Source organism: Lactuca sativa, chromosome 3 (genome assembly GCF_002870075.4).
Source record: "Lactuca sativa cultivar Salinas chromosome 3, Lsat_Salinas_v11, whole genome shotgun sequence".
In the NCBI taxonomy this organism is placed as follows: Eukaryota; Viridiplantae; Streptophyta; class Magnoliopsida; order Asterales; family Asteraceae; genus Lactuca; species Lactuca sativa.
In genome coordinates this window covers 37,827,055-37,840,814 of record NC_056625.2, presented here as the reverse complement: position 1 = coordinate 37,840,814, position 13,760 = coordinate 37,827,055, and the positions used below count along the sequence as shown (strand labels likewise).

The 13,760-nt window shown below is 39.3% G+C and overlaps 1 protein-coding gene across 1 annotated transcript in view; it reads left to right on the top strand.

Annotated features, from left to right (window-relative positions):
* The first annotated feature begins 482 nt into the window (after positions 1-482).
* The window catches only part of LOC111905246 (VQ motif-containing protein 4), a 28,087-nt gene continuing 14,809 nt past the window's right edge, over positions 483-13,760 (top strand). Inside the window, exon 1 of the mRNA XM_023900935.2 lies at positions 483-1,135. Coding sequence (XP_023756703.2) covers positions 490-1,135 — 646 coding nt within the window. The 5' untranslated portion in view covers positions 483-489. The remainder of the gene's footprint in view (positions 1,136-13,760) is intronic.

The window sequence follows — 13,760 nt, the reverse complement described above, 5'->3', positions numbered from 1 at the left end:
TTGATTTTAAACAAAAAAAAATTGCAAATATTTTAAAAAAGAAAAAACATCATAAATGGTCCTTGTGTTTTCCCAGATTCTGAAGTTTAGTCCCTATGGTTTAAAAATCTCATAAATGGTCTCTGTGCTTTCAAAACTTTTGACAGATGGTCCTTATTACTAACTCCGTTAACTTTTGTCCGTTATTTGAGGGGTATTTTCGTCATTTCACACCACGGGGACCATTTATGATCTTTTCAGTTATTTTTTTTTAAAAAGAAAAAACTAAATATAATTATTTAATATATAAAATCTCTCTCTCTCTCTCTCTCTCTCTCTCTCAGAACACATATAAAGACATTAAAACCAATACTCCCTACAACCAAAATCTTTGTCTATGATCCACTCCCACCCCACCATTTCCCTTTCTCTTCTCATTTTTCTAAATCCACAAAATCGAGCTGCTCCAAGCATACGTGCAATTGAGAAAAGAAAATCAAAGCTGAGCAGATGAATGAAAAACCCTCACCCTTACTCTCTTCCATTTACAGAAACAAAATCAGATCAAGCAATCAGATTAAAATGGAGAATTACCTTGCTTCCACCTCCGGCTCCACCAACACCATCAACCACCCATCACCGCCGACAACCCCCGTTACGATCTCCAATCCAAACAATCCGTACCCAACAAGCTTCGTCCAAGCCGACACAACATCCTTCAAAAAGGTAGTTCAAATGCTAACCGGATCATTTGAAACAGTCAAACAATCCACAACCACCACCAGGCCAGACTTAGCTGTGAGAAACCTTATCCCTGCCATGAAAATGGGTCCGAACAAAAAACCATCGAAGTTGTACGAGCGGCAGAGCAGTCTGAAGAACTTTAAAATCAATCCGTTGGCTCCTGGATTCACAAACGACAGAGGGTTCTCCGGATCCCCATGGAATCCCAACGCGCCGGAGATTATGTCCCCAAGTCTTCTTGATTTTCCGTCATTGGTGCTTAGTCTAGTCACACCTCTTCTTTCCGATCCGTTTAATAGGTCTTCGGCGAATGATTGTTGCCCAAATTTGGACGTTGAGGCTGAAGAAAAGGCGGTTGCAGAGAAAGGATTTTACTTACATCCGTCGCCGACGACTACTCGGAGGAGGGAGGGTTATATGTTTCGATATATATATATATATATATATATATATATATATATATATATATATATATATATATATATATATATATATATATTAAATTTAATTTAAAAAAATAAAAGAAAAGAAAACATCATAAATGGTCCTTATGGTGGTGATATGACGAAAATACCCTTCAATTAACGGACAAACTTAACGGAGTTAACAAAAAGGACCAAACATCAAAAATTTTGAAAACACAGGGACCATCTATGAGGTTTTTAAACCACGGGGACTAAACTTGAGAATCTGGGAAAACACGGGGACCATTTATGATGTTTTTTCTTAAAAAAATTTATAACTTTTTTTTACATATTTTAACTAAAAGTTTATATTATTTTTTATAACTTTTTTAATACAATGTTTTAAACTTGTTATTTTTTAAAATATATTTTGACACTTTCATATGACTTATCTTCAACGAAAATATTTTTAAATATTATAAAAATATATTAAAACCCTATAAAAAAATCTATTAAACATTTTTAAAATGTTGTAAAAAAATGGATATATGAAAGTTACCAAAAACATATACCAACAAAAAAAGTTGTAAGAAAAAATTAAAACATTAATTTATAAGGGATATTTGCAAAATAACCACCATATGATATTACACAAGGTAATCAAATTTTGTAGTTTACGTATTTATTTTTAATAATTTTATATAATTTTCCAATGAGTTTATATAAAATATTCAAAGACTATTATAAACGATGATCAAAGGTTTTCTGAGTTTCCAATGAATAAAAAATTTGTGAGAAACTTTTGTAATTATACACATTTAGTATTTTTTTTACATATATTTGACTAAAAAACTTACAAAAGGTTTTCAAACAGTACAATTATAAACAACACACTATTTTAAAAGCCTTTAAATCACCAATTTACTCGCTTCTAGGTTACTTCAATTATTAATCAACCATAGCAATTGTTCCAAATTAGTCAATGTTACCTGCTATTGCATGTATGTTATACCAAGTTTTTCCTTTTTCACAATTCGACCCATTTTTAGTTACAGATTTGTAAATTTATAATATGATTGTGGTGATTTGAGATATGTTTTCTTGAAAACATGGTCTTGATGTCATGTTTTTGTAACACCTAAAAATTTCAAACCAATTTAAGCTTTAAAACATATCAAGTTCATCAAAACATTACAACCTTGTTTTCAAAATATTATTTATCAGAGTATTCCCAGAAACATAAACATAATATGAGGAGTTGTACGATCATGCCTTCGCCTTGCCGCGATCCCTTAATGTACCTGAAACAATAAACTGAAACTGTAAGCCCGAAAGCGTGAGTTACCCCCAAAATACCGATACACATACAGTCCACATAACCATGTTAGCAATAACATATCATAACAAACTGAACATAACAACACATAACGCATCCACAACCCTATAGACTGTAACTCCCACGACCCCACAGTACAAGTCTCCCTCAGCCCGTAACTGGAATGCTCCCGAGCCCACAATACGAGTCTCCCTTAGCTCGTAACTGGAATGCTCCTAGGGTTTGTTGGCTACCACACGAAGCAGTACAAACTCAACCCATCCCATATAACAAACACATAACATAACCACTGAGCATGCAATAATCATATGACATCACAGGTAGTCCCACATGTCTACCTACCTGGCATAACCACTAGCATGCAACACTAACTCATACTCAACATCTAACGTTGCTAGGATAACATATCCAATGGGCCAGCCTTGGTGCCTTAGACCCGTTAGTATAGTGAGGATAACTCACCTTGCAACTGTCGTCTGAAATTAGAAAGCTCGACTCCCGGATCACCAACACGAACTCCACCACCTATAGTTACCATAAAACCCTTTTTTATAAATCTCCAAATTACCAGATTACCCTTAGAAGTCAACTGGTCAACCCTTGGTCCAAGTCAAAGTCCACAGTCAAAGTCAACAGTCCATGCTGACTTGACTCGTCGAGTACAGTTCACCGACTCATCGAGTCCTTCCTGAACTCGAGAAGTCATGAAATCCCTGACTGGCTCATCGAGTTCCCTTTTAACTTGCCGAGTTCATACATCCAAGAATTGGGAGAAACCCTAGCCAACTCGCCGAGGTGTTCATCCAACTCGTCGAGTTCATGCCTATCTTCAACGGGCTCACCGAGTTGTTCATCCAACTCGCCGTGTCCTTGCAGACCTTCATCTATGCAGACGCTTTTTAAGCCATGGAAAGGTTCCAAATTACATATCCAAGCTTCTAGGTCATGTTTATCACGTAAAGTCGCAAACTTTACATGCATGCAAGGCTTTAAGACCCTTAAATGGAAAAACTAAGATTGCAATGAATTCTCACACTTGAGGGAAGGCTCCTACCAGCAAAGGCTGATGACTTTATGGATCTAAAGGTCAAAGGGAGTCCAGATCTGAAGTTACAACTTCAGATCTTAGCTTAAACATGGGGATCCTTTCATAAAACCCATCCAAAAGAGGTCAAAAGAGAGATAAGCTAAAGGAATAGCTTAATACGTTCCAGAGAGTGACAACTGATGAACCTCTTATCTCCCCACGAGTTCCTAGCCTTGATTTCCTTGCTTCCCCAAGTGTTTCCTTCTTCAAAGTTCCTCCTTCAAGATTGAATGCACCAAAAGAACACACACACACACGATTTAGGGTTTGAGAGGGACAAAGGACAGTAAAGGGGAGGCTGGGGGAGGCCAATGATCCTTTAAATAGGGTGCAAAACCCCGAGATTTAAGGTTTCATCTGCCAGCTCCTACTCGTCGAGTCCCTTCTTGGACTCGGCGAGTAGGTCAATACCTCGAAGTCTACTGCAGCGAATAACTCAGGGTAATGCTCCCGCATTTCAACCTCCGACTCCCACTTCCACTCGGACCCTCTCCGATGCTTCCACTGAACTTTCACTAAAGGTATCTCCTTATTCCTCAAAATCTTCATATTCTTCTCCAGTACGGCCACAGGCCTCTCTACGTAATTCAGACGTTCATCAACCTGAATATCATCCAGCGGCACCACCTCCTCTTGATCCATAATGCACTTTCGCAGCTGCGACACGTGTAAAGTGTTGTGTATCCGACTAAGCTCCTCCGGCAGCTCTAGCCTGTAAACTACCTTGCCGACCCTAGCAATGATTCTGAACGGCCCAATATATCGGGGACCCAATTTTCCCATCTTCCTGAAGCGGATCACGCCTTTCCAGGGCGAAACCTTCAGGAGTACCATGTCACCGACCTAAAACTCTAACTCGGAGCGGCGCCGGTCGGCAAAACTCTTCTTCCTACTCTGAGCGGTCTGTAGCCACTGCCTAATCTGCTGAATCTTCTCTGTAGTCTGCAAGACCACCTCCGTCCTACCCATTACCCTGTGGCCAAGCTCACCCCAACAAACCGGGGTGCAACATCTCTGCCCGTACAACAGCTCGAAAGGCGAGGCGCCGAGGCTAGAATGATAGTTGTTGCTGTAGGCGAACTCCGCAATCGGTAGGTGAGAATTCCAACTCCCACCGAAATCAATGACACACGCCCTCAACATGTCCTCGAGGGTCTGAATAGTCCGCTCGCTCTGACCGTCTGTCTGCGGGTGGAATGATGTGCTGAAGTGCAGCCGCGTGCCCAGCTCTTCGTGAAACTTTTGCCAGAAGCGGGAGGTAAACCTAACATCCCGATCAAAGACAATGGAAACGGGAACCCCATGGCGAGACACGATCTCGCGAACATACACTTCGGCCAACTTCTCGGCCGATGAGCTCTCCTGAATAGCCAAGAAATGGGCACTCTTGGTCAATCAATCCACGATGACCCATATATCATCAAACCCCTTTGCCGTCCTCCGCAACTTGGTAATAAAATTCATTGTGATCTGTTCCTATTTCCACATGGGAATCTCTAGAGGCTGCAGCTTCCCATGCGGCCTCTGATGCTCGATCTTGACCATCCTACAGGTCAAGCATCTCTCGACGAACCAAGCAATCTCTCGCTTCATGCACGGCCACCAATAACTCAAACTCAAATTCCGGTACATCTTGGTGGCCCATGGGTGAATAGAGAAATGAGACTTATGAGCCTCCTCCATAACCGTCTGTCTAACCCCACCAGACATCGGAACCCAATCCGGACCACATCGAGTCAACAGTCCCTGACTATCCTACACGAACCGGGTATTCTCACCTTGATCCTCTCCAACTTCCAATTTTCCGGTCGCATGCCCTCTTACTCACAAGTGGAGAATCCACTACTATCCTCATACACACCGTGGGGGTGGAAGACCCAGCTGACTTGTGGCTTAAGGCATCCGCAACCACATTTGCTTTACCAGGATGGTAAAGGATCTCACAATCGTAGTCCTTGACTACATCCAGCCACCTGCTCTGCCTCATGTTCAGGTTCCGCTGATCCATGATATGTCTCAAGCTCTTGTGATTCGTGTAAATGGTACAACGGACCCCATAGAGGTAATATCTCCATATCTTGAGGGTGAACACCATCGCCCCCAGCTCCAAGTCATGCGTGGGGTATCTCGTCTCATGCGGCTTCAACTGTCGCGATGCGTAGGCTATCACTCGTCCTCTCTGCATGAGGACCGCCCCTAAACATATGATCGATGCATCACAGAACACCACAAAATCCTCAACTCCCTCCGGGAGTGTCAAGACTGGTGCCTCACACAAACGCTGACGGAGGGTCTCAAAAACCCTCGGGGCCCCACCGGAAATCCACCCCCTTCCTCGTCAGACGAGTGAGGGGTACTGCAATCTTGGAAAAATCATGTATGAACCTCCGGTAGTACCCTGCCAATCCCAGAAAACTCCTAATATCTGAGGGGGATTTTGGAATCTCCCACTGCATAACCGCCTCGATTTTGGCCGGATCGACCAAAATCCCTTCCTGGTTAACGAGATGTCCGAGGAACTGGACCTCTCGTAACCAAAACTCACACTTCGAGAACTTGGCGTACAACCGTTCTCGTCTTAGAACTCCCAACAGCTCTCGCAGATGCTCCTCATGCTGCTCTTGGGTCTTGGACTACACCAAGATATCATCTATAAACACTATGACCGAGCGATCAAGCATCAGTCTGCAGACCCGATTCATCAGGTCCATGAACACTGTTGGTGCGTTGGTGAGCCCAAACGGCATCACCACGAACTCGTAATGCCCATCGAGTTTGGAACGCAGTCTTCTCCACATCCTCCTCTCTGACCCTGACCTGATGATACCCAGACCTCAAGTCTATCTTGTAAAACCAAGATGCGCCCTGCAATTGATCAAATAGATCGTCTATCCTCGAGAGTGGGTAATGGTTCTTCACCGTTAACTCAACTCCCGGTAATCAATACACATCCGGTGCTAACCGTACTTCTTCCGGACAAAAAGAATCGGCGCTCCCATGGAGAACTTAGGTCGAATGAACTGCTTGCCCAGCAGTTCCTGTAGCTGCGACGATAGCTCCTGCATCTCTGGTGGTGCCAATCGGTACGGTGCCTTAGCGATAGGGGCCGCACCTGGCACCAGGTCGATCCTGAACTCGTCCTGCCTCTCTGGAGGTATCCCTGGCAACTCCTCCGGAAACACATCCACAAACTCCATGACCACCGATACATCGGAAACCGAAATCTGATCCCTGACTTGCGTATCTACCACATACGCTAGATAACCCGCACACCCGTGTTGAATGTATTGCCGAGCCCTGGCAGCTGAACAAAACCCTGATCCTACTCTGGTGCCCTCGCCATATACAGTCAGTTCTCCCCCACTCGGGATTTGAACTACCACTCGTTGACCCTTGCAATCAATCATAGCACCGAACCGACTAAGCCAATCCATACCCACAAACATGCACACTTCCCCCATGGGGATCGGAATCAAATCTATCAGAAAGGACACCCCAAAAATCTCCAATTCACACCCTCGATAAAGTAAATAAGCAGAAGCCCCGTGTTCATTGGCGATAGATACTCGCAACGGACACTCTAACTCGCCCACTGGCGCACTGAACTCCCTACTAAATGACTGAGATACGAAGGACCGACTCGCCCCCGAGTCAAATAAGACCCAAGCAAGCAAGGAGTTCACTAAAAACGTACCTAATCACAGGTACAACAGATAAGCATACAACAGATATAGAAAACGAGATAAAGGATAGACACATACTAGCAACCACATCTGGTGCTGCTCTGGCCTCCTCCGCTGTAAGCTGGAAAGCACGACCCTGAGCCTTTGGAGGCTCTGCCCTGACTGGTCTCCCATCCGTGATCCTCAAAGTAGCCGGCGCTGGAGCCTGCGCTGGTTTGGCGGCGAGTAACGGACAGATGACCTTCACATGGCCAACCTGATCGCAATAGTAACATAACTTCATACTCGGTATCGGAGCGGCCTGGAGAATATCCTTCGCATAGTGCCCCTCTTTGCCACACCTGTGGCACCCACTACTGGCTCGACAAATCCCGGAATGAACCCTGCCGCACTTTCCACAAGAGCGGCTCTACTGACTCCCAAACCTCAAATCAGCGGTCTTTGACCGCTTCGGCGCTGGCTGCGACTGTGCCGGGGCCGGCCGCTGCTCCCTCAGTTGCAGCTCAATCTTTAACTCTCGCCGTCTAGCGACCTCCTGTAACTCCAGAACAATATCACATCGCTAGGTAGATACAAACTGTCGGATATCAGTCTTTTTTTTTCGTACACATTCAGTCCTTATGACCGGTTACTCCAGGTTAGCCGGTAAAAATGACTTAATAGGGTAATATATTTCTCATTTTGTACACATTTAGTCGTTAATATTTTTGTACACATTTAGTCCTTAATATTTTTTTGTTTCAAAATAAGTCATTTTTGTTTTTATACTCATTCAGTACTTATGAATGATTTCTTTAGGTTTTTCTCATGACATCTTACGTGGGACAATCATTGATGAAGTGTGTGGGGTTGTTGATGTTTAAATGTAACGTCTCATTTTCACAACAAAAAATTTTCATTTTTAAATAAGACAAAACTCTCTAGTTATAAATCAATTATTAAGAAAAAACGTTTATTCCAAAATACATTTATCGAAAATAAGAGTAATATAAGAAAGGGATAATGACTTAAAAGGGTAATATATTTTTCGATTTGTACACATTTGGTCACTGAGTTTTTTTTCGTCCACATTTACCCCTTCAACTTGTTAAACTGTACACATTCAGTCCTTATGACCGATTACTCTAGGTTAGCCGGTAAAAATGACTTAATAGGGTAATATATTTCTCATTTTGTACACATTTAGTCCTTAATATTTTTGTACACATTTAGTCCTTAATACTTTTTTGTTTCAAAATAAGTCATTTTTGTTTTTATACTCATTCAGTACTTATGAATGGTTTCTTTAGGTTTTTCTCACGACATCTTACGTGGGATAATCATTGATGAAGTGTGTGGGGTTGTTGATGTTTAAATATAACGTCTCATTTTCACAAAAAAAAAAAATTCATTTTTAAATAAGACAAAACTCTCTAGTTATAAATCTATTATTAAGAAAAAACGTTTATTCCAAAATACATTTATCGAAAATTAGAGTAATATAAGTAACATGGAATCCTCAATACTGTTGATGAGTGTGTATTGTCATGTTTTCACCTTCCCACGATCAACGACAAAACCTGAAAACATAAACAACTGGATAAGCACAAAGTTTAGTGAGTTTCCCCCCAAAATACGTGATACAACAAATGTATTATCATGTATAACGGCCCCACACTCATCAGATTGGAATACCTTGGCCCAAGCAGTCATTGGACTGGAATGCCAACATGCAACAGGTCCAATCAGTCATCGGACTGGAATGCCTAGGATTTGTCGGCATGTCGCCTTAACCCAACCGCTCTTCTCGAGCATCCGTGCCTATAGCTTATAGCTGGACCGCACTACAACATATAACAGACCCACCTCAACCTATCCCACCACCACAGGGCTATCTACGTAAGATGTTGTGAGAAAAACCTAAAGAAATTATTTATAAGTACTAAAATAACTTATTTTGCAACAAAAAAATATTAAGGATTAAATATGTACAAAAACATTAAGGACTAAATGTGCACAAAGTGAGAAATATATTACCCTATTAAGTCATTTTTACCGGCTAACCTGAAGTAGCCGGTCATAAGGACTAAATGTGTACAATTTAACAAGTTGAAAGGATAAATGTGGACGGAAAAAAAATCTAGTGACTAAATGTGTACGAATCAGAAAATATATTACCCTTTTAATTCATTATCCCTTTAGATATTTAGTTTTTAATTAATATATTATTTTTTATTATGTACATGTTCAAAAAAGAAAAATATGGCATTTAAACATAACACTAGATTATTACCCACGTTAAACACGGAAAACATAAATTAAATATATATCATATTAATATGTGGCTTTGTCTTAGGTTGAATTTTAATAAAAAAATGTTAGATTCATTTTTAAAGTTTTTTAACAAAAGTTATTAGATAAAAATATTTAATATTTATATTAGAGCAATTTGGCTTTTTAATATAGTAATTTTTAACATAAATGATCTATGTGATCTTTGTTTTATTACAACATAATATGACTTCTTGATTAAAACATGTTGTGTAGTATCTTTATGAATTGACTTTGTTCGGTGTACTAACCCCCATGGAGGATCATGTGGCTCTTTTCATATTAGCTCTGTAAAAACCAAAAGCAACAATAAGTTGTTACATGTACTAGCAACATTAAATTCCGCAAAGAAATTCGATAAACATTACAAATAAAGTGAATTGTCATAACCATAAGCATCAAATTCAGACATTGTAATTTGGTCAATTTCAAAGTATTTTTTCCTTATAAAAATTAAAATATGATTTTTCAGGCTACACCCAATCACATATACATATCTTCCGATCAAATAAATTATTACAAAAAAAACATGTTATGAACAAAAATATAATATTAGTTTCATAATTTGCTAAAGGTTAACACTAATAAATAATAATGAAATTTCACAAATCTTGTATTTTGGGCACTACATCCAACAAACAAATGAAATCGGTTTAGAGGATTGATTCAAGAAGTGCATCCATGACTTCTTGTAGCTGAATTTTGGGAAATGTTAAGACTTACTAAGATATGAGGGAATGATCTGCGAGACTACAGTTGGTTTCTATAGGGCAATGCAAATTCAAAATCGTTAGCACATATCTTTCCTATCTGCTTCAATTATCAAATTTAGATCAAACTTATCAAAATTAAATTATAAAAAAATAATAAAAAAAACCAAATATGTAACCTAATTTTTCATTGAAATAAATATCATAAAGCTACAATTTATGTTCACTAACACCTCTTTATGTCTTATTGTTGTGACACACATCTATATAGAAAATAAGAGAAATAACTATAGAAAAGAATGTTGACAGAGTGATACTTCATTGAAAACGCAACAAAATTCTTCATAAAGCCGCTAGAATTCTTCTATAGACTGCTAAAGGGAGATCGTCGCCGCTATTGACCAGTCGCCGCTAATACATGTATGCCGCCACAAAAGATGTCGCCGCAAAAACAGTTTTAGTTTTTTTTTTATTTAACATTAAATTTATAAAAAAAAAACAATATAGCATTTATAAAATCTGATAACTTTTAATAGAAATATTAATCCATACACAACCAATCCAAAATATTAATCGATACACAACAAATCCAAAATATTAATCCATACCACATTCTAAAGTATTCTTCCAAATTACAAAACATTTCATAAAATCCTAAAGTAACTACTCGTCTTCATTATTTGGTGGCGGCAATGAGCGAAACCACTATTGTAACGACCCAAAATCACGCCTAAAAATTTCTTTTAAAACATTACTAAAATCATATTTATAAAAACCGTATGATAAGTCATAACATAGTTTCCGAGTATCAATTCAAAACATAATCTTATTATCAGAGTAAACCATTCCCAGACTAACTGACTATGGTGTGTGCACTGCAACCTCTCCGAGCTCCTCTTTTGAAAACTGAGTACCTGAAACCAAAAACAGAAAACCGTAAGCACGAAGCTTAGTGAGCTCCCCCAAACTACCACATACCATACAAACATATAAAGCACATACTGGGCCTTGCCCACTGCATCGGACCGAGGTCCGGACTAACTGGGGCCTTTCCCTCTGCATCGGACCGAAGTTAGGAAACTAACTGGGACCTTGCCCCCTGCATCGAACTGAAGTCCGGACTAACTGGGGCCTTGCCCCCTGCATCGGACTGAAATTTGGAAACTGACTAAACATAGCATAGCATAAACATATCCACTAGCATGAACACATAAACTACATACTGCATCGGGCCATAGCCCGAAACACATAACACATAAATCCTGTCTGAGCCACAAAGGAATCAAACATACTAACTACTACATCAGACCGAAGTCCAGAAACTACTGCTAGCTAGACGGGCCGACATTGTGGCCTTAGACCCGTTCCTACTGGAAGGAGACTCACATGAACTGCTGAGCTTTGCTGATAACCCTCTGGCTGCTAACCGACAACCCTCTGAGTCACTGCTCCTCTAGCTCTCCGAGCTACCAATATCTGATGGTTTTATACAAACAATCCTATGTGTGCATGCAACCTTAGAATTGGATCTATGTTTTCACTATTAGATACACAACATTATGAACACATAATAAAACCCTAATGATGATTATTATTTTCTAAATTAACCAAGAAGATTATATTACATACCTCTTGTTGTTATATTGTAATAACAACTTAAATCTTCAAACCCTAAGTCTTGAAAGAAAGCACCACAAGTGTAGTGCCTCTAATGGCTCACAAACACCACAAGCAATTGGAGAGGCTATAGAGAGAGAATGAAGGAGGTAGAAATCGGCCCTAAGAACCCTTTAGGAAGCCTCGACGAGTTCTTATGGAAAAGGGATGTTTATATAGGTGTGGAGATTAGGGTTTCAGTCCTTATCCTTATCTAGTTTCTTGCCCAACAAGTAACAATAAGATAAGCCTTGAAAGCCCATATCTTTGGACGATTTCAAGGATACATATCATTTAGATTTCGTCCACCCATATTCTAGGATAATCCTTATCCTACTTTGTAACTATCACATAATTACAATTCAACCCCTCTAGTTTAATTAATTACATTTGATCACAAAATTAATTCCTAATTAATTATTGACCAATATTAACTAAACAAATATAATTTCTCCTTTAATATATTATTCTTATAACATATCAATAAATCATAATAACCTCTTTCTCTATTATTTCTCCAGTCAAGTTGCTTTGGTGAAGGCAACCCAAAAGGACCATGCACAATCGGGTCAAGTACTTACCAATTATGGTTACAGGCTTAGACACTAATCCAACAGTCTCCCACTTGGATAAGTCTAGTAACTATAATAGTAAGTACTACCCGATTAGCAATCGTAGCTCTCAAAGACGCCGTCGAACTCTGATCTTATCAGTAACCTGTCCTTTAGATAAGGGATCATATATTCCTCCATTCAAGATATCATATAGACGTGAGACATGGATTGAAATCATTCTCTTAGTCTGTGTGTTGTTTCCCGATGTCCGTTAGCCCTAGCCTGGCCGAGCATTTACGTTTGTCATCACTAAATCATCGAGGGGCCCACAAATATCGGATAAACTTCGACTCAATGTTTGCTTGCACTCACTCACCAAATTACACACAACAATATGTTTTATAACACCAAGTTACTGGTGCGTTTACATATTATCAATATGTAACCGATTCGCAAGATACAACTCACACATCTCAGTTTCAAGAATACAAGATATTATCATCTCACCAATCGCTCATGATAAAGTCCATGAAGCGATCCAAGTGAGCGTGGGTTTAATCCAATGCTCAAAATCATATTCATAAGCACTCATGAATGTTGCAGGAAACCTTTGCTATGTCTAATACACTTTAGACAATCTACAACCAATTCATGACAGTCTTCATTTATACCTATTTCCAACGTATGACCGACTGTGGTCCATTTGAATAATTCGATTATTCTTAATCAACTCAATTATTCTGGAAGTCAAAACATGCAAAGTGAAACAAAAAAGTAATACTAATCCCATATGGTCCCAAACCCTTGAGTATAAATAAAACACCTTTATTTAATCATCATATCGATTACTCATTATCCATTGTTTAATGTTTCATATAATCAACTTTATATCTTGAATCATAACCACAATTGTCCCATGCTCCAAGCATGCACACTTTGGTTTCCTATGGTTCATACTTTGTGAAATTATTCAATTGAAACTTTTCAAATGCAACTCATTTCACAATCCTCAATCCTTATAATTAGTCTAAGAATACCAAATTCTTGCCATCTTTTAGAATATGTCAAATTCTAATATTTTATGCAATGATCCTCTTGTGAAGTCACGACACAAAAATCACAAAGACTCAGCCAACTAAATCACAAGGTACTCTATCAAAATTGTTACAGAACAATTCTATAGATGTGATGTCTCTTAATCAAAGTACATTCCTTTGAACATCCTTTTGCATAAAATTTTCTAATCTAGACATAAACTCTTAATTTCCAACTCCCAATTATGGAAACATTTTCATAT